The sequence below is a fragment of the Sitodiplosis mosellana genome, unplaced genomic scaffold (assembly GCF_009176505.1).
Source record: "Sitodiplosis mosellana isolate CC-2019 unplaced genomic scaffold, AAFC_SMos_1.0 Smas_scaffold_11, whole genome shotgun sequence".
NCBI lineage: Eukaryota > Metazoa > Arthropoda > Insecta > Diptera > Cecidomyiidae > Sitodiplosis > Sitodiplosis mosellana.
Genome location: NW_022595253.1, coordinates 2,428,054 through 2,454,843, shown reverse-complemented (window position 1 = coordinate 2,454,843; position 26,790 = coordinate 2,428,054). Strand labels below are relative to the sequence as shown.

At 38.2% G+C, this 26,790-nt stretch overlaps 1 protein-coding gene across 8 annotated transcripts in view; it reads right to left on the bottom strand.

Annotated features, from left to right (window-relative positions):
- LOC129567349 (uncharacterized) overlaps nucleotides 1-26,790 on the bottom strand; it is a 59,922-nt gene that overhangs the window by 7,494 nt on the left and 25,638 nt on the right. For all 8 annotated transcript variants that reach the window (XM_055444145.1, XM_055444147.1, XM_055444146.1 and 5 more), the window contains one exon: nucleotides 38-511. In XM_055444145.1, the coding sequence (XP_055300120.1) occupies nucleotides 38-511 (474 nt within the window). The remainder of the gene's footprint in view (nucleotides 1-37; nucleotides 512-26,790) is intronic.

Genomic DNA, 26,790 nt, shown 5'->3' with positions numbered 1-26,790 from the left:
CATTGATTGTTTTTTCTACTACTGAAATTGACATTACCTGCTGCCCGGACATGTGATGCTTTCGACACAACCGCACCGACTTCGGGTTTTGTTGTGCTAGCCACACAACGATAAGTGCCCGTTGCCATAGTTGAGTGTCTGATTTTGATGGTGCCATTACAAAATATTTGTGTGAATGAACTATTTGAATCGATGATTTGTCTGCCGTTGTGCAGCCATTGATATTGCACTTCCTGTTGACACAAATTCGTTGCACTCCCATCACTACTCGCAATTATTTGTTGATGTGAATCGTGATTTGGTTCGTCGTTTTGCATATAGTCCCCCTCACTGGGAAAATATGCCTCGTCGGCTTCATAGTCATATTCCGGGTAATCTGTAAAATTAGCCTCACAATGCAGCACAGCAAATGAATGTATGGGAATGATTACATGCTCCTGCGGATGAACAACTAACTTAATCAACGGATCGGGCCCTTTTGTTCCTTGTCCTGATGACAGAAATCCATTTGCTACAACGAAAGAGAAGAAATTCATAAACAAATTAGATAAATCTAACGTGTGAGTAATAGCTGCGGAATCTTTCGGCATGATAACTTTAAAAGAAAACATTTATTAGGTTGGCGATCATTTGAACGAGATCAGAGTAAAGATCAGAAGAAAAAAAATTGTCGTAACAACTACAACGCATAAATGTTGTTGGTGCATTTGAATATACTGAAACTTTATTACGACCGAAGTGGAGAGAAAAAAAAGCATTTACGAAATTAATGTTAGCAATTTACATTTTAACGTAACGTAATAAATAACGCATGTTGGTGTGTTGTACATACACTAGCTGTGTACGCTTTTAAACTGAAACCGAATTTCAATAAAAAACGCTTTGAAATCGCGGTGAGTGGTGCATTGCGCGCATGGGGCACCCAATAAACCGTAATATATTGGCGAAAATGTGAATAATTGTACGCAATTTGGTTTCGGGATCGACCACCCATTTTAAAATTCGAACAATACACGGACATTTATCATAGAAATATTGCCAATTTGTAAATGTGACGGCGATAGCAGCGGCAGCAGAATGAAATTACAATTCCAGCAATTGAACGACGACGATATCAATTCCTCCTTGTGCATATCATGTACGTAGTACACACACACATACACACACTTTCGGTGCCTTTTTAATGTCATGTGGCTCATTTATCTGGCTCTGCGATGCAAGTAATCGTGCATTGGTCGTCGGCAGCTTAACACGTTTTTTTCGTGTTCGAAGCGTACAACCAAAAGCGAGAAGAAAAACACGAGTGAATGAGAGAGCAGCAGAGAGCAGCAGAGAGAGAGAGAGAGAGAAAGTTATCATGTTCCGAAGCCCACATTTAAATTTTATCAAATGAGGAATTCAATGTTTTCCATTGCACAAGCCAAGCAATAGCAACAACAACGACAAAAAAAAAACTCAACGACAACACTGAATTATGCATTTGACAATAAATGTTATTCCGTCTGAATAACGTATGTATGCATTTATTCAGAATTTAAATCGGTTCGTTCGAATGTGGCACAACACAAACACAAGCAAACACAAGCACACACAGTGGGAAAAACTCAGCACGAAACCACTTTATCTGCGCATCCTTGTATTTTCTGTATTGTTCCCAATATTGTCTCGATATTATGTGAATTCGTGTGATTCGCTACTTTGGGACGACATCGTCATCATCATTTCACTCCAGCGACAAAAATAGACACGTCACATTATCGATGCGAAGTGAATTCATTGAACAACAAAACCAAACTCGTCTCATTGGGCCAATAGCTGGCGTGTGTATCCGTTTCAAAATATGTAGTTTTTCGCCAGCACACTAAACATTGAACCATTCATCGTTCCCAGTGGCGCTACACACGATTCGTGTGTGTGTGTGTTTATTTCGTTGTTGTTATTGGTTTGTTTGTTTTTTTTCGTTCATCTTTTACAGATATGCATAAAATATGAGGAAAACGGCAACATGACTTTATCCTCGCGTCTTACGTGATTGATTGTGCATCAAGCGTCATTTAAAATTTAAAACGCGGAAAATGTGCGTAAAATATTGCGTAAGATTATGTGCGTGTGTGAATGAAGCGAGCCAGCGTCGATGATGTCATAAGAAAATGAATGCAAATGACTTGATTTTGTTGAACCAGTAACGTGATTATTATTATCTCCTTTGAAATAGATAGAGTGCGACTTCTTTGTGTGATAAAAATACTGGAAAAATGCTGTTCGCCCCCCCCCCCCCGAAAATATCATGGTTTCGCGCTGATTTGTGCGTACTTGGCTGCGTGCAAAGCGAGCAAGCGAGAAAAACAACACATTTTCTTTTTGTGACTTGACTATTTTTATGATCTCAACACTGTTAATTACGCCACATGGAACTTTTAACCAAACTCAATCTGCGTCATTGTACACACACGTTTCCATACAGCAAATGGACAATAATAATTTATTGTCGAATTTTATCGCTACGACTTAGTTCAATGCGAATGGTTTTTTTTTCCGTTATTCTCGAAATTAAATTCCAAAGAATTCCACAACGGTTTTTTTGTCGTGTCCATTCGATTTCGAATTGATTTTTTTTCTACTCTTTATTGATTCGAAATACAATCTAATTGCGTACGAAATTATCGTATTTTCCCATTGGTTTGCATGAAGAATGAAGAATGGTGAATGCGTGAAGGCAATATACAATGCGCGCAGTGTTGTGTGTGTGAATGTACGCCGTGAAATATAATAGTCGTAGCGTGATTCGATCCGAACATTTCTATAGAGTGTCATTCCCATATAATTTTTTCGAACGCAATTGCGTTTCTCGAACCCGCGCCAGTCGAGCGTGTGTGAGTATGAGATGCGAGAGTTGAGATAAACGAATCGAAATTGAAATGCCAAATGGAAATTGCAATTTATTGGGTACGGTTGTTTTATTTATTCGCCATCAATTAAGCGGAGAACATTCTTTTTTGAAATCGTTTCTTTCGTTTTTTTTTTCCTCCTCTTGTGAGATAGATGTAGGAAAAAAAAGGTGCGGTTCATACGCATTTCAGTTTTGCAAATGTAGAAAAAAAGAAAATTAGTCAGTCGTTTACGCACCATTCGATCAAATGATAGTGTTTTTTTTTTTACTTTAATTCCATGCCAGTGTAAATAATTTGAAATGCATGTACACACATTTTTGAGGTGGAACACTCAAGATAAATCAGAGGAAACAATCGACAATTGACATTTCGGCAATCGTGTACACTGCATTTGTCGATGACAGTTGCTCCAGGTGAATTGCGAATTGGGGGAGAGAGATTTTGGGAAATTTGTGCTGGCAACAGCAACAAAATTCCGACTCACACGGAAATGAACGGTATCGGGGCGGAGAGAACACAGAAATACCATTTGATTTTCATGACATGTACAAACAAAACACATTTCTATTAATCAGATTGAATGTGCTCGTTTCCGTTGTTCTACAAGTTAGAAAATAAAAAAAAAACGAAGCAGAGATGAGGGCGGCAACAGCAGCCAAGTGAATTGGATGTGATTTAACTTTTGTGTATTTGGTGCTTGCTGCTGCCGCTTTTTTTTTTCAGAACAATGGCAAAAGCAATTTAAATGTAAAATACGGCCTAATGTGTTTGGGAATACGTTTGATTCCTGTGCGAGATGTTTTAATAATCCTGCTGAGTCAATCTAAATTATTCAATTTTAAAAACAAGCCCGAGAAAAACAATCGACAGCGTGAAGGACCAAACATCCAAAATGTACTCGATTCAACCGAGATGTGCGATTTTTTGTTTGTGCTTTCAGTGGCGGTTAGCAAATTACGTGCGTTGAATTTCGACACGGTCGCCTGATCTACGCTTATCCATTGTTACATAACACACTCGACAAACATGATTTTCAGCATAACTTGTGCCGATTCCTGTTTCCAACTTGTGATGATGACAGACAAAAAACAAGTAAATCGAAATCATCTAAACGTTTTTCTACGTATTGGTGCTTGAGTTTCCGTGATTTTGTTTTCCTTTGTTCCAGACAGAGAGAAACAGCATTGGTATTCATAGAAAGCTTTTAGACAGAAATTACGCTTCGACACAAATTCATCATTTATATCTGTTATTTCGATCGTCAAACGCGCGGCTATTTGTCGAGAGCGAAGAGAGTGTGTTTCAGACATGGAAAATATTGGTGATATACTCGCACACGCTTTGTCTCGGATTTTAAAATCAATAAAGTGTGTAGACGGTTTTCGCTGTTTAAATATTTAAAAATAAAATCGAAAGAAAGAACAAATCACCGTTAGGTGTCCACGTGTTTGAATTTTCATAATTGAGTCAAAGAGAAGGAGCAACCGAGAGACAGACAGTGAACGAATGTATTCGGTGCGCTTCTTAGGATTTATCGTTGGCTAAAAATCATGTGAGTGCCCACATACGCATGAAGAAATGTGCACGCGTGAAGAAAGGCAAGCAGAAAAAAACTATCCAGTTACATATAATAGCAATTATGATAAAATTACATAAACTGATCATATCGTTGGTCGTGTTTATCTTTTCTGCTTTCGCGTTCTTGCTCTTATTCTCTCTGTCTCTCTCGATGCCTTTATCTAGCTTTGAAGCCGTCGAAGTGGTACGTTTTTCAGAAATGTGCTACACATATTTCATTCTCAATTTTTCTGTTGTGTTGCGCTGCGGTTCGACACTATTTGTACATTTGCGTAGTGTGTCCAACGGCAAAAGCGCACGCATAAAAGCATGGGATTTTTAGGGTGATACGTGTAGCGAATGGAATGCAAATGAAATGCGACCACTGAATCCAATACATACAATGGGCTGTAGTGTATCAGTGTTGTGGATCGGTTTTGTTTACGAATAAATCTATCACGGTTTTGCGATAGAATCATTTGTAAGTGATTGAGAGAGAGAGAGAGAGAGAGAGAGAGAGAGAGAGAGAGAGAGTGAGGAAGGAAGGGAGGTAGAAGCAGAGTTGAGGTTGAAGAAAAAGAGAAGTGAGTTGGAGCAAAATGTGTGCGCAATGCCATTAGCTGAGGAATGTTGGTTTGCTAGAATATTTGCAAACTGTTTCTTCGATTTTTTTTTTCTCTTATTGCCATCTCATATCTCTTGATGCGTGTGCATGCATTTTCATTATGGAATTTTATTGATCGAACGAGGCTTTTAATGCTGCTGCAGCAGGAGCAGGCAGCAGCAGCACAAGTTCCCGTCATGCCATCACATCCATGACCGCACGGGCACGGGCACGTTGATTTTTTTTTTATATTTGCAATTCTTCATCATTTTAGATGTCATTGAGTTGAAAACTATTTGTAATCCATAATATTACCATTTATTACAAAAATAGTCGTTCGGTTCTCTTCTCTTGTCGGTAGTTGTTTTTTCTTCCCATTTTTTGTTTCTTTCTCTTTACGATCACAAGGAACTGGATGTGAACAAGTGAGCGGTTTTGATTCGATTAAATAAGAAATGATGGTCATTACGCAAGTAGAACATATCGTTGATGATGAACATTTCGCGCTCGCGCACTCGTTCGTCGCACAATGGAATTTTTGAATTGATTGCATGACTTTAGTTTGAATGTGCGCTGTGCAAATGTAAAGTCATCATAAATGCTTCTCGTCTCTCTTTTAAACGAGATAAAAACATGCACACACACATACATGACGAGGCTTATGAGGGCGAGTGTCGCGCCGACAATGCAAACTACCAAACGTATATTACATAATGCCTTCCCATTTGATATCAATTTGGATGTTAAAGGGGGGCGGACGTCGACGAGCGAGAGGAAGAGAGAATCAAGTGGCTGTCATTATGAATGTGTTGTCGACATTATTCAGAGTATCTTTGTTATCTCTGTGATTCAGTTGTGGTGCACGTTGATGAAACACTATATGAAAAGTGGCCGGGTAGAGAGAAAAATCATTATTTTCCGTAAATCACAATTTATGTACGAGCGCACATTTAAAATTCCTGCACCTAGGATAATCACTGAAATGTTATTGTAACATCGACAACAACAGAATGTAACAAACAGAAGAGAGAAGAGGAAAAAAATAAACACAGAATGGTTGAATAGATTCATCAGAGGTAAAATAGCACAATACTGGTTATATTTACATATATACGCAATGCTTGAATTGGCTCGGATGTTGCGCAAAGTAAAGTTTTAATCATGTATTTTATATGCGATATTTGTTGGTGATTTATGTAGCAGAGAGAGAGAGAGAGAGTGTATGTGTGTGTGTGTGTGTGTGTGTAGTTTCGAACGAAGCAAAGAGTGATCATCAGCCCATTTCCCACTCTCCCTAGATATCTCTCTGTGTGCCATTGCAGTGTGAGTGTATACATGCGTTTCTGTATGTTACCAGAGAATAAAACATTGAGACTATTATGCATGAGCGCAATGCAAACGCAGCTACTGATAACGAACAGAATGTGTGACCTGTTCAAACATTTTAATTTCAACGTCGTCGTCGTCGACGACGGCATCGATGGTCGTGCTCAACTCCATATCATCGTATCGACGTATATCGTTCGATTCCAATTCACCCACAAATGTAAATTGATGCAATGTGTTAAACGCATATTTCTCCCATTTACGCAAACAATGTGTTAAACTTTAACGAACCTACGCGCCTTGTGAATCTCATTTACATTACAACAAACATATCAGCGAGCGAGCGAACGAACCGGGAATGAATGGAATAGAGAGCAAGAAAAAAGAAGAAGCCACCGCATGCAGAGTGAGTTGAGAGGCACACATTTGTCGGGTCCTTCATTCACTGCACTACATGCTGCATTCCAATGGCCATTGTTTTCGCCATGCAATGGCAATAATGCAACCGACGACGCTGGCGTCTTTGTACATAAAAAAAAAACATATTAACATAATATGCAATCATGCACATGCACACGCACATATCACAATTATAACCCAAAACGCAGTGCGAATGCCAGAGAATAGACATAGATTGAGATAAGAGTATGAACGAAACACTCTTTTTTCTTTGCTGTTCTGTGAACTGCTGATATATGTGTGTGCTGGTGCTCTCACTTTTGCCTTTGATATGGAAAAAACTATAGTCACAGACGATTCTCTTTTTACTCTTTCTCTCTCTCTCTCTCTTGGTGCACTTGAAAAAATTCGCATAGTCTTCGGTTTCGAGACTGTGGCTCAAGTGAATGGCAACTGTTTTGAATATGCGTGTGCATCAGTTTACACTGACATTCCTTTGTTCATTGGATTCGCTCATGCATTTCTTTGTGTGCACGATCGATACATGAGCATCTCATTCGTTCGCTTATTCGCTCAGCACACTCGCTTTCTGCACACAACTACTCCGCACACCATATATGCTGGCATAGGCAAGAGGCACATAATGAGTGATGATGCCAAAGCCAATATTGTATCCGATGAAAGAAAACGAAGGAAGACAGGGAGAGAGCGATAGAGAAAGAATAAAATGTGAAATAATAATTAGCGCGTCAGCAAATGGGAAATAACAATTCATTGTGTGTGCGTTTTATTTCACTAGTTCGAAACAGTTTTGCGAATGCGCACTGCCCTTTGTCACGCACCGAACACCCATCTCACTAGTTCGCTCTCACCCATTTTTGCCATTCGCTCTTGTTTTGTTAGAATTTTTTCATTGTTGTTGTGTTTGTTTGTTTGTTAAAGTTGAATGAAAACAAAAAATGCAGAAATAACAAGGAAAAGAAAATCATAGTTGAAGCTCTTGAGAATTTAGCGCTATTTACAGAAGCCGAACGGTTGCCAAAAGCGAACATTCTAGTCAGCTAGAACGGCTCACTCTCTCTCTATCTCGAATGATAGGGTTGAACAAGAGAAGCAATATTTACAACCAATTGTAAACACACGCATCCTTTGATGCTATTCAAACATTCCATTACATTTTGTGCGCTCAAATTATACATGAGAACGCATAGATAGAATGGAATAGTTTGAAAGTGCTTGGGTTTTATTTTTCCGTTTCATTTTTCGTTCGGATGTACGTACGTTGAGTTGCGGTTGAATGAAAAATGAGAAATTTGCACATTCACCGCGCGATGCCGATCGATGACGGAATTGGTTGGTGCTATTTTTATGAACGGCAAACTGCAAATATATCGTAGAAAGAGTGTGAAACAGTGTATATAGACGGCAGTGACCATGACCTAACTCAATATGATTCATAGTGGTCATGGTTGCACTTGTGATTTTTCAACGTCAATATTGTACACGTAACTCAAACAGAAAAGGCGAGGACGACGGGCAACAACGGCGGCAGTGGTGGCGAGCAACAACCTCATCTCTCATTTATCGTCAACTGCAAATCATGCATATTGCGAAAATCAAGAAATGAATTGCTAATTTTATATACATTTTTTCCAGCCGTGCGCTCAAGTATGAGAACTAAAATCCACTCTATGCATCTTTAACGACGCCATTCTTCAATTTATTTGGAAATATACGTTCATTTACCAGCTATTTGTTCTGTAATTAGTATTATGAAAGCAATCAACTACGTGTGATATATCCCTTTTCTTGTATTTGCTGTAGCTAATGAGTAAGCAACAGCAACAGCCACAGCAGCATCCGTAATGGTAGCAACAACTACAAAAATATGCACGTTATTTAACGCATAGAAAATACTGCAGTCGCTGTCTAATTGGCAGTTATTTTCATGCATATTTTTCAAGTGTAACGCTCGGCTGAGAGGATGAAGAGAGAGAGAGAGAGAGAGAGAGAGAGAGAGAGCCTTGAAAGCACATTTCACAATTGCGCACCGCTTCGGTTTCAATTATCCCCGAAGCCATTGAATGGATTTTTGCGAATGAGTGAAATGCTCGCTCATGATTTCAATTACGTCGTCGATATTTTGACAACAATCAATTGACGAATGGCGAAAAAAGCATACGCATAATTGACAGGCATAAACATGCGTCAGGCAGCCTCTGACTCTCGTTGCCAGTGTTGTTGACAAAATTACGCTGTATTTAATGAAAATCACAACATTTAATTGAAACGACATTCGCTTTAGCGAACAACAATTTTTCTAGGGCCAAAACAACGAATTCAGTGCAGCATGGTAAAGGCGGGAAATGAAATGTAGATGGAAATGTGTAAACAAATATATAAATGCTCTGTCTTGATTGAGTTGGTGTTGGGCATTAGAATTTGGTGATTTATGGGCCCATTTTATTATTCATTAAGGTGGTCAAAATGTAAACACATTTTATTTTGATAATCGCACGCATTCAAGAGAGCGACCAACAGCTATGGCATCATCAGCATCAGGTTCCATTCATTTCGAGTTGTGTGAAGAGATTTTTGATGTAATCGCGCCACTTAAATGACTTGTCATTTATAACGATCTTATATAACATGGGCGACCGAGTAAAAAACGAGAGAGAAAGATAGAATCAAGAACCAGAACAAGTATATGACGAGCAACGAGACGCAAACAGGTAAAGTGTAACATCAACGAGATATTGTTTACACCATCTTGATTGAAATAATAAAGAGACTTAATGTCTGAAAATGAAACATATTATGTTACAGTTTGGAATGCATGCATTTGTATGTGTTGCCGTTGGAACGAGGCGATGAAAACAAAAGGCTACCGGAATATTATTATCATCTGTGTTGCGTTGAGGCGAAAATGTCATTGTTTCAATTTTCTCTCTCTCTCTCTCTCTCTCTCTCTCGCTTGCTTGCTCACCCTACCAAACCAACAACGACGACCTGCCAGCCGATGAGATACCATAAAACTTTTTGATTGAGTTACTTTAATTGGAAATTCAATCATCAATTCCCAGCGAGTGAAGGTGTGAATTATCAGCTTCGTGTCAGAACAATGTACATTACAAGGAGCTGCTTTCATGCAGAACCATCCATTCCATTGGTATTCCTCTTAGTTTGTTGCGCTTTTACCACAGATTTATTACCATATTTCGATTCGAATTTTCTAGAAATCCATAACATGTATTTAGTAGTCAATTTATGTGTATGTTTTACGGCCGAAATGATTCAGGCATACACAATTTGTACTTTGGAATTGTGGTTGTCGAGCCAAATTTTTATTCCTCGCATCGTATTTGTCGAAGAAATTGGTGCTTTATGGGTGTTTCAGTGTTGCCAATATAGGCAAGTGGGTGGGCGCGATGACAGAACACTTTACAGCATTCGAATTGAGAGTTGCATGTAACCGATTAGGGCCCACGATGGTTATTCACGATGCACATAATTTTTGTAGGAAATTGACATTTAAAGAAGAAAATATTAAAGGCGATTGAAAAAAAGAAACCGAAACAGAGAGAAACAGAGAGAGAAAACAAACTGTGAAATTCGAAACGAACCACTTTGGAAAATATTCTGGGCTCGCAGATCGAAGGAAGGTCTCATAAATTTTTCAGTGTGAAATTCACTACTCCGTCATGGCGGCCGTTGCTCGCAAATGTAACGATATTCTCATCGATTTACGTGCGCACATGAGCTTTTAGTTATGTGTTTTTATATTCTTCTTCCTCTTCGCATTTTTATTTTCTTTTTTTCGGCACACTCTATTTTCGCACTGAAAATGGAGATCGAGCTGACATGATTGTACCCGACACAAGATTCGTTGAACGAAAAAGGCGCTTCGTTCTCGAAACAGAAGAAGAAGAGGGAATAAGATTCGAAATTTGTACCTTGTTTCGTGTTAAATTTATTATGATTATATTTTGCGTCGAAATTTGAGAATATTACTGTAATATCGGTGTGCGTACCGAATGAGAGCGAGAGGTCCAATGATTTATATTACGCGTGCATGTAAACACCTTTAAACGTTTGTAACACATGTTCGTAAATAATGCACACGCGTTGCCTGTTGCAGGAGATTGCCCCGGTTCCTGCGCAAAACATTAATGAAATCTAACGCACCAACTGTGTTGTGTGTGTGTATAATTCACAAAAAAATGAGATGCCCGACTTAAATAACGGAGATTTCACAATGTGAAACATAAAGTAATTATACCGCGTGCGGAAACAAATCCGGGCCCAGACAAACGAGATAATACTTTTGCGCATCTTTTTCGGTACACTCATTCAACGCCGACATTTGTTTTGATCCTTTCGCAAACCAATTCACTTGACAAGGAACACACACACACACACCGTAATGTGTGTATGCCGTTGATTTCGGCATTCCGTGCATTTTAATGGGAGAAGGGAGGTGTTTGTTTGTAGTGGCAAAAGTGTTACATAAGTAAAAAAAGAGAAAATTTATTGCCGTTTGCTTTTGCCGGGTTTGAAAATGGTGAAAAGGCGAACAAACGTGCGCGACACACAAAAACAATTTCTCCGAAAGGCTGGCTGGCAAAATCGTCGTCTTTTTTTTCGTTGATATAAAAAGGACAAGACACAAAGAAAACGGATTTTTCAAATGATTTATTGCATCTGAACATAACAGCGGTTCGCTGTTCGAATAATCAAAAGCACATTTTGCGCGAAAATGACGCTTTCGTTCGTTTGATCGCTTGCTCGACTGCCATAATATGGCAGCCATAGGACGCATGTGGCCATCGTTCGACCGAAACATTAAATATATTAAAATTCGAAACGGCCCATTACAATAGATTTTCAAAATAGATATATACGGAGAGCTGAATAGAAATGTCTCTCATTTTGTGTCAATAAAGATTTGTTGCAAAAGAATTTACTTAATCTAATCGGTTTGCTGTTTGGCCATTCAAATGATGACGTTCTATTCCGGCACACGTATCGCATCGGATGATATAATAAAGCTTTGAATTTACGCACACACACACAGACACACACACACACACACACACAGTTACACACGAAAACTTATGCAATCTTTGTGAATTAGTTCCGTCGGCCAAAACTTTTCCGTTCAAAGAAGACGACGCAAAAAAAGAGTGTGGATGAATTTTCTTTACCAAGGAAAATTCCTGACTTTAAGTGACCAACATCTAATTTGCACTCAAGTTCACTTTCGATCTCGTTTTTCATAAGCCCCAGAGACACACAAAGGGAGTTTTAGAGAGAGAGAGAGAGAGAGAGAGAGAGCTTTGAACACGGAACATAAATCTATGCGCAAAAATATTAGGAAAATGCGAATCATTTAACTTGTCGTTTTTGGTGTGAGCTTTTTTTGTTTTATTCTGAGTGTGTGTGTGTGTGTGTGTGTGTGTACCGTGTTATATTTTTTTTCGCTTCTTCGCCGTATTTTCCTTTATCACATTAATGAGCAGCTGTCGTACGCATTTATTTACACATTGCAAAGTCGCTCTTTCACTGAATCGAATCCATTTTCCATTTGCCGGTCCGGGTTTCGGTTTTCCGAGTTCCGAAAATACACGGGTGCTCGAAAATCAAATGGCAGCACGGTACAAATGAAAGCAAAGGTTGATCCATCCATTATGTTATATGGCACACAGAAACCGAGAGGGAGAAAGAAATAGAATTTTAGCAGAGCAAAAAGCGACCTTTTTATTTTTCCGTTTGCCACGAATCATTTGTATCCTCGTTTAAATGGCAAATGTAAATAGTTCGGCAGAACGACTCGGTTGTTATTGTTGTTGTTACTGTGTGCGTATGTGTTGTTGGCATTGCCGGCTTTCAGGGAGGATTTTGAGATTATGTGATCTGTAAACCACTTATTTTTGAATGCCTGACTCGGCATTCAGCTAGAAACTCGGAAGTCAATCGACATTAAATCTAACGCACATACACATCCGCCCATCGTAAAAATGGGACGAGAAAAAAATTCGACCATATTCACGTACTTATTACGTAAATATATTTATTGAAATGATGTCAAATTTTCCATTGTATGTATGCTTATCGCTTTTTCTTCACGGCACCAATTGCATCGTGTACCGAGGCAAGAGTCTCTCTAGAAATAACTGGATTAAAAAAAAAAAGCAGCCGCACCAAAAGTAAAACCTGATTACTGGCAACCATCGACTGAATCAAAAAGTGGTTCGTCGAATTCGTATCTACGTGATGAATCTCAATTTTCGAAGCCATTCTCTCTCGTTTTTTTTCATATTCTTATATGTGTACTTAATATTCGATGCTTTTAGAGAGATATAATGTGTGTGCGTTACTTGGTCGGTCTATGTTGATTTTGCTATTTTTTTGCTTGCTTGCCAATACCTATATCTACGATATACATATATCACGCACATATATATACACACACAAAAACTTTGGCTCATTGCTCAGGTTGAGTACATGCACACACAAAATTGACTATAACATGGTGCGCGTCCATGGTAACTAATGGTTCTGTTTATAATATGGTTTCCTTTTGATTCGTAATTTTCCTTATTCAGCCTTTTATTGAAAGTAAACATCTCAGCGATGTCAATAATAAGCATTTTTTGTGTACTTTTCCATGCTCGTATTTCGTTTTTGCCAACCCAAATGGATGGCCACTTTATCTCTCATTCTATCTCTCTTCCTCTCGTTCACAGCATCCCAATTTTGCTGGCGAAAAATTTCGTCAAAGTAAAATGCCACTGCTGTTGCCTAATAAAGGAAATCATTTATTGGATTTCATGGAAATTGGCTGTATCATTAAATTAATGCGAAATATGTTAATTGAATGGCAACTTTATGCATTGTCAGGCATCGTATCTCAGGCCACAACATGCAAAAATGCGATGGAATTTTTGGAGCTTCAGTGATGCTGCTTCGGTTATTGTCGCTACCGCCACCGCGCGTCGAACAAACTCGAAAAGAAATTGAAATTGAAATTAATGTTAAATGAATTCTTTGCATTGACGTGCAAAAATTCGTAAGCACATACGGTGTTACAAAAGCGCCCACCACCAACACAACACACAATAATCTGTCTATTTTCTTTGAGTCAATGTTAATTTACATGTATCGATTGTCGTAGAAAATATCGTCGTTGTTGTTGTTGTTGCCGTTGCTGCTGTCGTAGTTGTTGCCTTTGTTGTTGTCATTGATGTCAAAATGTCTTTTCTCGGCTTTTGTCAGGGCTCAATAGCTATAAATACAGTCGATTGTGGCATAAAAATATGTTATGTATTGCGCACAAAAATTTATATACATATTCAGATTGGCTGACTAATCAGCAAATGAAACCAAAGGAAATCAAACCAAATTGATCACATGCACAACAGATGAATGGTGAGATGGCTGAACAAAATAAAAAATTCTGCGACGTTTTTCTCTCTGCTTGTGAAGTGAGTGCCTTCATATTGATTCCGCCGAATCAACCCACCATCATCAACATCCATGGCTAGCCTTGCAATCGTCTGTGTGCAATTGGAAACAAAGCTTCGCTTCGATGGCAGCCGCATTATTTTGCAACGACAATTGTCTAACTTTTGAAGTTAACTTTGACTTGACAGTTGCCATAAATTGGCTCGTCTCTCTCTCTTTCTCTTGCTTATGCGAGAAAAAAATTTGTAGGCGCAGGCATGCGAAAAAAATTCTACACACTTAAGCTCAACAATGTATGTGATTCATGGCAACGCATTCTCGGCAAACAAACGCCAGTTCCTTTCACCAGATTGTCATTATTGAATTTCCTTTTTGAAACGCACATTAGATCAATAGAAAGAAGAAAAAAAAATTGATGGGAAAACAAGAGAGCCATGTCACATTTCTATATTGTTGCTTAAAATGCTTTCCTAATTTTCGACAAATGAGACAGAGAGAAGTGTGTGCGTGTGTGTGTCTAAATAAGAAAGCAGTGTTAGCAACGCCTCGTTGGTCGTCAGTCGCAACGCCATCACAGAGCAACACACCAAAGAAGGAACATCGACACACAAACATAAGACACACACCAAAACTCGACCTAACAGAACAAATCGCACCAAATGGAAATGAAAAGAAGTGATTTCCAAACACATGATTTCGTATAAAATTGATATATAAACACACAGCCATCATATGGTTGTTTCATAGAAAAAAAAAATGGTTTTAAAGCGCTTCAAGTACTCGGTACACGGTTTGCGCACGCATTCTCTCTCTCTCACTCTCTCTCTCTCTCTCTCTCTCTCTCTCTCTCTCTCACTCTCACGCTCTATGGTGCTGATGTGGCGGATTCAATTTCAATGGAACGACAGAAGAAGGAAAAAGAGGCGATCGCGCAACGAAAGAAAATGGGCACATAAACAATGGAATTAAATTGGCGCCACATAATTTTATATTTATTATCTTCGTTCCATCGAAAAATAGCAGCAAACAATCGAATCGGAAAACACAGAGGAAGAGAAAGAGAGTGAAAACCATCGAAACTTTAACTGAAACTGATGTCAGCAAACCGAATCCACTTTTCATGTGGCTTTCGTTTTTGTTTTTCGCCTCGCTAAGGCGCTTTTGGTTGTTTTTTTTTTCTGTTCGGTTCGAAGGGTTATAACGTTATAACAGTGATATGATCGGCACAAGAGCACCATGACTACTGATTGCCATTATTGTAAGGTAAATGAATAGACTAGTCTACTTCTTCTTCTTAATCTTCTTCTTCTTCTTTTTCTCAACATCAATTGCATACGACTTATGGTAACTCTCCGTAATCATCAGAGGTGGCGCTACTTATGCGCATCAAATGACTTTTGCATTGGATCTTATGTACTGTGCGCGCCTTTTGGTTCGGTATAATTCCTTTCATACTGACTGAGAATGAGAGAAAGCGGAAAAGAGAGAAGGATTGAGAAAGAGGGATAGAAAGTAAACAATCAATTTAATGAATGATACATTTTCAATATCTCATTTCTTGGAAATTGTGACTTACTCCTTCTCAACTCATAAATTTAACGACGCGAACAATAAATTACGACTTTGAAAATCAAATCAAACTATGCGATTTTATAGCCCACATCTATATTCGTTTTGGCGCTTTCTGTTTGTTGCTGTTGTTGTACATGTGCATGTGCATGTGCATGTGCATGTGCATGTGTGCGTGTGTGAATGACATTTTCGCAATGATTCACAGAAAACACAAGTCGTTCGCATGTTTTTTGATCGAATTTATGAGCGTAAGAGGAGGCGTTTTCAGGATATAACCTTTATATTGCACAGCACAAAACAATAGAGTAACAAACTATTGGAATTAATATCGCGTTTCCGTCAATAATTTTTTGTTCGGTGTCGAACAGTTTGGCGGCTGACTGTTCAGATTGGAACAAACCCTCAGGCGCTCGATTGCCAAGGCGTCATAAATATATTATAATGTTGCCAAGCTCTTGAGTAAGAGAGACAGAGAAACATAGCTGAAAGAACGAATTCAAGGATCTTAATAAAATATTTATATTAAAGCACCTGTTTGACGGCATCTAATAGCCACTTTATGATTAAGATGCTTAAGCTTCGCACTTTTCGGTTTCACATCACCAATTTATTAAACTCTCTGACTTTGTGCCAGAGAAGCCGTTTTTTTGGCTGCGAGTTAAGTGTTAGGGCTGAGCTGTAACATTCATTCTAAAGTGATCCATTTGATATAAAAAGATTGCGTTTTATCGCATAAGATGTGGAAAACATTAATTTATGTCAAGAGATAATCGCCACATAAATTGAATCCCTATTAAAGCGCTGTTATCTCTCGTTCACTAGCACAAATTCCAGCACGTTCGTTCTCATCGTTCTTTGAATTGAGGAAACGTAATTGGAATTTCCGCAATATGAATCAAAACTGGAATCAAAAAGCGGAATTCACATCGCTCAACCGCTAACCGTCTATTTGTTGCGCAAAACATTTTTGTTCGTCTCGATTAATGCCGGTTTAATGTCGAAATGGGTTTTGAGCTGTGTTGTTAACCATTACAGCCGTAATTTATTTAAATGAATGCGTTGTTTGTACAAAACGGGAACAAGCCAAGCCAAGCCTTTGAGCCATAATCCAAAAACGACCGCAGATCGATTCTGTGGCTCAGCCAAAAACTCAACAAACTAATATGCCGGTGCATAAGTTTGAGCCGCAACTTCTCATTCGAAACTTGAACATTGTTTCATTTCATGTGGTAAGCCATGGAAAATGAACCCAGTAGAAAAGCTAATTTGATTGAAATGCTTGAAAAAAGAATGTTGAGGGAGGAAATGTTCTTAGGTGGTGATTGTTCTTCAAAGACGGTTATTAGAAAATGAATAAAAGAATTCTGCTTGTTGTTATAATTGTTTCATCAAACACAATTCATGCGTGCTTTGGAGCATTTCCTGGAAGTCGATTGGTAAAACGTGAGAATCGGGTTTTAATTTTCGCTTCAACGATGAAGTATCGTTGGCATTGAGCAAGCATCCAGGGTCCCTTCCATCAATTCAGATGGAAATTTTCGGTGAAACACGTCCACTCGGAAGCAATAAATTATTTGATGGAACGCCATTGTTTGTAAAGGTCCCAAGAGAATTCACAGGCATCGCCAATGGCCACCGACCGTTTGGCTAAATATATCAACTGATTTCGAGTCGATAAATTTCAATTTACACCGAAATGCTTTTGGCACTCTTGACTGCGATTCAAGTCCGTCTTAGGGTGAATCAAGCCGAAAAAGAAGCAAAAAGAAACGGAAGCACGTACCCTATGTGACTAATCTATTTTAATAAGTGTATTGAGCTCCCTGAAATTTTATTCCTTTATTTTCGTCCTCTCAAAATAATCAATTTTTCCGAGTAAACACACACACACTTCACAATTGGCGGATTGTTTGCGTAAGAAAATTAAAATCCATTCGTAGTCGTCACCCATCGAAATGTGATATAATTTCCCATCGTAGATTGAATAACTTTTCCACATCCGAATATGTGCGAAAGAGATACCAAAGCGGAAAAATTTCATTTGTTCTTTTCTCTTCTCTTTTTCTCTTTCATTGGATTTGTAAATTTCTTTCAATGGGATTCAATTCAACAGCAGAAACAGCAGTAGCAGCAGTAACAGAAAAAAAATCTGTGTGTCTTTTCAGATTTGCCGTCGACACCCCGTGTCGATTGATATTCAATAAAATCAACAAAACAAACGCAATCCGCCGCGCTCTGGTATTTGCACATATAATAAATATCATTGAATGTTAGAAGATAGAAGCAGTGTGGAGCATAGAATTTGCGGAACAAGAAAACCGAGAAAATTATACCATAAAGGCGCTAAGGACATGAAACAGCCACACAAAAAAAACAAATCGAAATCTTATCAGTTGAAATTAATTCAAGTGCCACAAACTCATTATATTTGCAAACAGAATAGAGAGGCGGGGAGAAAAGAAGGAAATGCGGAATGGAAACGGAAAATAGCACAAAAATGGAAAACGCAAACAAACATGCTGTGCCGCATTTCAACACTTCAACATTGTGAGCAAACAAAGTTTTTTATGGATATTATTCATCAAACATTTGAAAGAGAGAAAGATTACAAAAAATGGACGTGTTTCGTTTGGATACATTTTGTGTTGAAGTTGAAGTCCTGCCGATTTGGTGAAAACAAATGACGGAGAAAACGGAAAGTTTGTCTGGTTAAAACAAAACACACTTTTGTTGGAGAAAATAAAAATAGTATTTTTTTCTCTCGTTTTTTTTTTTTTTAAATTAATTGAATTATGGAAATTTTTCCACTTTTGAATGATAGAAAAAAATCATTTCTCGAAACTTTTCAACCCGGCCAATCTATCGAGAGTAATAAAATGTTGAGTGGCGATATCATTCTGCCCAATGACTGACAACGGATGACAGATGACAGACGACATTCATCGTTACTCGACCTTTATTTGGACAAGAAAAAATAATCGTAAAAAAATTAAACGGTGATCGTCAATGTGGTCGTTTGCATATTTGAACGTTATGTACGTTTATGTTATTCGTTAAATACTTAAAGTTTAATGTGTGTGTGCAGTTTCAATTAGGCACTTGAAAGCTCGAAATTCTTTCGGTTTCCAAGCGAATGCTGAATGCTTGATCACTACCGCAAACTTTCTAAATGCGAAACATTTTCGCAGGCAATGGGTTGATTTTGATAAATGAATGAGGTTTGTACCTTCTTCATTTAGATGGGATTGTGAAAAGTTTTCGAAACTCAAATGATTATGGTGCGGCGCAGCGTGTTTTTTTCCTCTTCTTCGCCGTTTTCTTCTACTAAATGGCAATTGAAGCAGAAATTCACTTTACACATGTGCCGTGCTTAAATTCAATTGACATGACTCGAAAACTTCTAGACATTTAACTAATCCTAGCGACTGCAATATGATAACAACCAATTTGTTTAAAAGCAATTGAGCTGGTGCAAAAGCTGTGGACGTTAGCGTACACGAAGTGAGCGGGTGGCGAGAAAAAACACACCAACGATTGAAATAAAAAAAACACCATACAAAAATGACGACGTCTTTGATTGAATCATAGAGTCGAGTGGTTGTCTAAGCTGTGTGGCGGTTCACCAGTTTTGCGCATTTGATTCGGCGAACATAACATAATTTCATACGTAATTCTTCCGCTGAATTGGCATTTTCCGCTTCCAATTGAGCCGGGTAAAATGGGTCAAAACAAAAATGCAGTTCGATAACCCGACTCTCACCGCAGCATTTTATGCAACTCTGTCATTCCGTCGCTCGGTTTGCAAGAGTAAGCGCGAAATAAAATGAGAGAGAGAGATAGAGATGCATAGTGCAAAAAAATCGCCAAAACGATTATGTCTAATCAAAATTAAATCGCACGAATTTTACTCTGAGTGCAAGGAAGTTTTCGTGCAAAAAAACAACGATGATGATTGTGACGTGGCGCGGAGTGTCGGTCGTAACATTTATCTCACAGACAAAGAGATTTATTTTAGTTGCAATTTATACATCTCTCTCTCTCTCTCTCTCTCTCTCTCTCTCTCTCTCTCGTGTCTGCTCTCTCTCTATAGACTGGAAGCACTTAACGGTTCCGTCGAACGGAAATCGTCTTGGGGGATGGTTTTGCAAGGTGCACGTAATACTTATGGGAACTAAATGGTCGATACTAAATCATAATTTAGGCTCTTAATGCTCTCCCACTCTCTCGCTCACTTTGGCAAGAAGCAAAACTCCGGCAGTAGCTTAACTATAGAAATTCTATTTGCTTATATTTAAATAAATAGCCGGTATTTTGGTGGGACCGGAATGTGTTTGTCTCACTCATTCTCGTGATTATGTGTGTATTGTCAGCGAAAAAAAATATATGTGTGTTTCGGTTCGGCGAAATCGGCCACACCGATAGAGGCATAACGATTTTCCAGAAGTGCAAAAATAAAGATAACATACATAAATATTCGCAACACCGCTTCCAAGGCAAAATGATTGCGTTGGCAAGGAAGATGTATGCATTCAAAGATCGATGTTGAAATCTACTGAGAAATCATATCAAATGATGGCGCATAAAGAAAGAAAAAGAAGCAAAAATACAAGCGTTCCAAAAACTTCTGGTTCGGGCCGAAACTTTTTTCCTTCCGTTTCTATTATAATTTGAGATTATTTATAATCTTGAATAAAGGCGCCCAGGAAAAAAAAGAGACAAGACATAAACAGATACACACGCAAACGCACACGCACACACATTCGGCAACAGTGATGCGATTCAGCACTTGCCAAAAGTGAAAACCACAAAATAGAGTGCCGAACAAGAGAAGCTCAAGGCAACGAGATGTGATGATGATTATGTTGACGATAACGATGATTGGTAGTCATGTGTCAAAATCAAAGTAATATCCCGACGCTAGAATTTTCTTTTGGTTTTTTTTTCCACATCAACACACGGAAAGAGAGAAAAAATGATGCTTTTTTGCTTTCGTTTTCACTTTATTTGCCGCATTGTGCTATTTGTTGTGTGTCTGGTGTTGCTGTTGGTGCTGTTATCGTGAAAAGAGTCGAAAGTTTTTGATACAAATAAATCTGTTTTCCAATGTATTCTACCGATACTTGGCAGGAAAATGGTACGCAATCACCAGGGAAACGCGCGCGCGGCAGAAGTATCCAAAGAAGAATAAGAAGAAGAAAGAAGTAAGAAAGAAAAAATGGCTGCAAAAGATAAATTACTTCGCATTCAAATACATTTCGGCAGCCAACATTCAATTTCATGCATGCAAAATTGCCATTTCAAATTGCAAATGGAGAGTCGAAAGCTACAGAAAAAAATAATAATAAGAATCAACCGAATGAGAGAAGAAAAGTTACTTTCCACTTTGAGCTGCGTGAAATGCGTCTCTGAAATCGTCGCCACACAATTATAAATCATTTCAGTCGACATCGGCTTGTCGGATGTGTTCGACGTTTATCGAACATTTCCGTGCGAAATTTAATGGCTTTATGATATTTTTTTTTCTCATATATGTATGCTTTTGATGGCAATAAAAAAGGAAGTTGAATTGACACGTTGTCGTTTTGCTGCTCGGCTCACTTCAACGTAAAGTGGCTTATCGCCGGTGAATTTTCCATTTTTCTTTGTTTAGCGGAAATATTGCTTCGAAACAACAACAACAACAACAACCAGGACAGTGAGGTAAGAAAAAAGGAGTAACACATGCCTGACATCATTTCCAGTACCGTGCTCAGTCTAATCTAGCCAATCTGGCGAAAATGATTATAGTGTCACAAAAACATGAAATATTTCGACTTTGTGAATAATGTGTGTAAGCGTTAAATTTAATCTCCTTCCTATGAGGCCCAATTTCCAAGCATTGTCGTGTACAATTTTTTTTCCTTGCTCTTCTCGCTTTCTTTCGCTTCCAGCTTAAATCGACGACGAATCCACTCATATTTATGTGTCGAGGCCAATCTGTACACACATACATTTGATGTGTACGCATTGAACAAAACAAGAGAAAGAAAACAAACGTTAATTTATGAAAAAAAAATTCGGTATGATGAGGACCCCTTTAAGCGAAATGATGAGGCGGTTGCATTGAGTTATGAACGCAAATCATCAAGAAGAAGAAAAAGAAGAAGAAGAAAGAAAGAACGGTCGAAAATGTACGAAATTTTGAATAGCACGTGTTGCCATAAATAACAATTTTAGGGCTGCTGTATATGTGTGTTTGAGTTTGCAAAGTTGTTGTTGTTGTTTTTTTTTTGTCTTCTTCTTTTCATTCCGCTCGTGATGCTTTCAAGTACTCTATTCAGTCTGTTCGAAATCATCATGTTCGGCGGTGTGAACTGTGCCGTCGATTGAGTCAGGCAATGATAGGCCACTCGAAAACACACAACAACGCAATAAAAAATCCCATGCCCATTGTCGGTGTGTCTGTGTATGCGTGTGTTAAGAAAGCGGAAAAGAACATAAGCATAATGCTTCGATCAAAATTGACTGGGATAAAGTTGCCGAGTCCCTCGCTCCCTCACTCTCTGCATCGGCCGAGCGCCTAAAAAAAATTGTACACACGTACTCAATGCTGTAAATATTCGCCAAACAAGGATGTGCTCGTAATAATCATATCTTTCGCATTTTTTTTTCTCTTCGTTCCTTTTTTTCGCCGCATTCACCGCATTACACGTTCGCAACGGATGCGCGCTTCTTACTCAATACTTTTCTCATGCGAAATCGTTTGTGTTTTTTTTTCTTGCTCTTTGCTTCATGCTCATTTCTACTTATTGAATATACATAATAGACTTTTTTTTACAGTTGTCTTATACGGAATCAGTGAATCAACATCCACGGCGCATTTAAATGCGCCACTTTAGGTGCGATTGAAACGAGCTAGGGCATTTTCTATTTCGGCACTAGAAAGTGATTCAGAATCTACACGCACACTTCCGAAAATCACTTGATATTCTCCATGGAATAACACACGCACGTTGTGGGAATGTGCGTGTTTTTAAAGCGTGTACAAATTGAAAACAAAATGCCAATCTTGCGTACACACCTAATTTGCCGTTTAAAATAAGCTAAAGAATAAAACATATGTTGTGCAATTTGTTTGTAGAAAATGCTCAAGTGAGGATCACGGCTTGTAATGCCTAATGTTCAACATGAACACAAAAATGGCATCAAATGAACGAGCTCGAGATTGACAGAGAGAGAGCAAGAGTGAATGAGAGAAACCTGAACAATGCACTTATGTGAGAAATAAACATGTAAAACGTGCATAAATGGTGATGTATAGAGCTGCGCTCTTTTGTATGTCCTATTATACCGAATTTAATGTTTGTTCAATTGATTTATGTATCAAGAGCCCATCAACTCTCACTCTTACTCTCGCATGTGTGCCATACTCTTTCTTTTCTCTCTCTCTCTCTCTCTCTCTGCCTTTTCCTCGCTCTCTATCTATCTCTATGTGAACCGAAAGCTCTTATAATTGTTTACAATGAAAATAATGCCAAGGCACCCATAAGCATGGATTCATGGGCATTAATATGGCAAACGTCTTGAGTTCCCCAACAAAATGTTAATTAATGTTTGTTTATTTTGATTTGCATATTTTTTCGGTAATTGTTTCGAGGCATACATAATTCTATCAGGTGAATTGATCACAAAAGCTTACGGACATTATTATCGGAAGATTTGTGTGTGTGTATTCGTCCGATTTTTGTTTTCGTAAAGCATTTTTTCTTCTTCTTCTCGGAAATTCAAGCGAACGATACTTTTTGGGGGAGGGAATGGGACGGAAAAACCAAAAAGCGACAGACATGAATTTACCATGAAAAAAGCAATGACAATAAACATTGAGTCACATGACAACATCAAAGTGAATCGATATGAAATTACTATTATTATTGAAAATTGTGTTTGGTCGAGAGATAAATGTTCGAATCGTATATCGAACTCATATTCAACACGAAACAATAAGCGTCGAAGAGACTTGGGCAAAATTGTATTTTAAAATCGAAAATGAAGACAAGACGGAAAAAATTTTCCACAACTGGAAAATACATCTCATTTAATATCTAATAATACAATATCCGATTAAATAGTACGTATCGTGAAAAGGTGAAAATTTGAAATATTAATGCTCTTGACTAAAGTTTTCCGAAGAATAACGGCTCGAGAAAAAAGCGGTTCTTTTCGGTTTTTCGTCTAAAATGTTGGCTGTGCACACAGTCAAATTGAAATGGCAGCCGAACGGCATTTGTGCCCTGCAGGTGGGTGTGGAATCAACTTTGATTTTCTATGTCAGGCTGTCTATCAACGGTGTACGAAAATTCCCATTTAACCCTCGCCTTTTGGCGGGCATCATTTAAACACCTATATAATGTGAATCGTACGGCGGATGACATTGCTTCAAGGGGAATTTTTATTTGTCAATGTTTTTTCTTTATTTTTGTCTTTGGCGTCATTTGTCTATGTCGTACGATTGGTGAGTTATAAACAAACATGTGCACGAAAACGAAAATTTGACAAAATAAATTATTCGGTTTCCAAATTAGACATATTTTTGACACTTTTAAACAATGGATTTCATTGTTCTCTGACTTATTTCTATCGCATTTCCTGACTAAACCATGGGAAATCTAGGATTATGAATATTTTTTTCGTTATCTATGGCCAAAAATCAACCAAATACCAGTACTCCCAGTCCTAGGAAAAATTCATGCAGTTGAGGGTTAAATGGTTTTTCAAAATTCGATGGAAAAGTGGTTTGAACCTGACAGATTTCCATTTGGCTCGTATAGATACTAAAATGGAAAATTCATGAAAATGCTTGTCGCTGCCGCTGTTTCCGCTCCGTCGCCGTCGTTTGTACAAGAAGAACTTAACAACATTTTCTATGGCATGAAAATAATAGCTTTGAAATTTGAGCAGCTTTATTAATACACATGGAGACAATAGACGAAAATGTATGAGCTTCCGTGATAAAAACTTGCTCCATCGAATGTGCGTCGTTTTGTTCTTACGTGTGTGTGTGTGTGTATGCTTTGTTTGTTACTTCTAGATAACTGAAGCCATTCAAGCAATCGGAATCAATCAATAAATTTTGCCCGTATAACAAATAAAATGTTTCTTTTTTGCGTGTTTGCCATTCGATTTGCCGCTTTAAAGTATGAAATTTTGCAGCGTTCTCTCTGCGTTGCCAAATAAGTAACGGTCGGGCAAACGAAAATAACCGCCTGAATATTGATGATTTGTTGTAATATAAGCAGAAGTAATTTGGTTTGCGGAAAGCTCCCCAATTTATCACTAATGCGAAATTTATTTATTTATGTAATTCAGCCGAATCTCAATATTTCATTCTGATGTTGTTGTTGTTGTTGGTTTTCAGTTCAGTTTGCCACTTTTTTGTCGCTGTCCATTTGGCCGTAATTCTTTCTCTGATGAAATAACTGTTGGCCGTGGCAGCAGGCAGCATGATGACTGAATTGAAAATACACAGAGCGAACGAAAGTAAGAGAGATCGAGAACGAGGGTGAAAAAGAGAAACAGGATGAAAAACGTTATTTTCAGCTATTGTCGCTGACGCTTTTTTTTCTCGCTGCTCGTTCGTTTCTCGTCTTGATGATGAGGTTTGTGCGTTGAATTTTGGATGAGATTCGAAAAAACCAATGTGCCATATACCTGCACGACTGAATTTCCAAGTGTGCTGGTTCTGTGATGATTGTGATGGCAGGGGACGGAAATTTACTTTAAACGCATTCCGTTCCGGTTTTGTTCCATTTTTCATGAGCTCTTGATTGCCCTGATGCTACTGCTGCTGCTGCTGCTATTTTTTTCATTTCCTTCACTGCGTTTTTATTTATTAGATTAGACCATGAACATGCAAAAACTCTTACAAACAATGAAACCAAGTGAATTTATGCGCTTTGTCTCATTATCACTTTGGTTTGGGAGTGTTTTGGGTTTATGTAATTCGAAAGTGAACTGAGAGTGTCAGTAATTGCTTACAAAGAGAATTTTAGCCAATTCACCCAAACAATTTGTCCAACCAAAATGCTTTTAAAATTTATTTCCTTTTTTTTATCAGCATATACACATACATTTGATAAATCACGGACGCACACTCACCGACGGCTAAATTCTTATTTTTAGCTATCGTTCTTCGGCCGGGTGGTAGTGATAACGACTTTGATTTAAAGCGATACGCTGATATTTTGTGTAGAGAAATCGACTTAATACCGAAACTTTATTTTATAAAAATCCATGTTTCATATTTTACGTTTCAGTAATCACTTTTTTTGTTCCGATCAATTAGAAGCCGACAAAAGCGAGAGAGCAAGATAGGGAGAGAGTGTGTGTATGAGAGAGATGTATGTAAGAATTTCCTTCAGGCAGAATAACGGATAAGCGAACAAAGTTCTATTATAAGCGTGATTTTCGTTCATTCGAAAGTTTATCATCAGTGCCAAGCTTAATCGCTTTAATGTTTTCATTCTCAGATGTTTTTCTGGCGAAAATGTGGCTGTGATGGGTGGAAATTCGAGCGAAGAAGATGTCCCTCGCTGATATTGGCGGACTGACGAGGAAACAAGAGCGCACCATTAAACTCGTGTAAATAAAATAATGAGTAGTGTTTGCTGAGGCTGTGTGGCGTGATTAGACATCGTTAACCTTGTTTCTTCAAACGGCGGCACCGAATGCCAGCGCGCACTCATAATCGAACTCGTCGAACAGAAGCGATTGGTTAAGCGGCGTCTTTTTCGCATGAGTAAATATTTGTTAAGCGAATCTTGAAGCATATTGTTCACTTCGGTCATACTCCATTTTCATCCAGTAGCAATGCGCATATAAATTTTCATTCATATTATATTATTAGCGCAAAGAGATTCGATTACAGTGAGAATATTCGCCAATGGTATTAATAGTAAATGAATTGGCTGTAAATGTATTCTTTCTTTTGTTCGTTTGTTT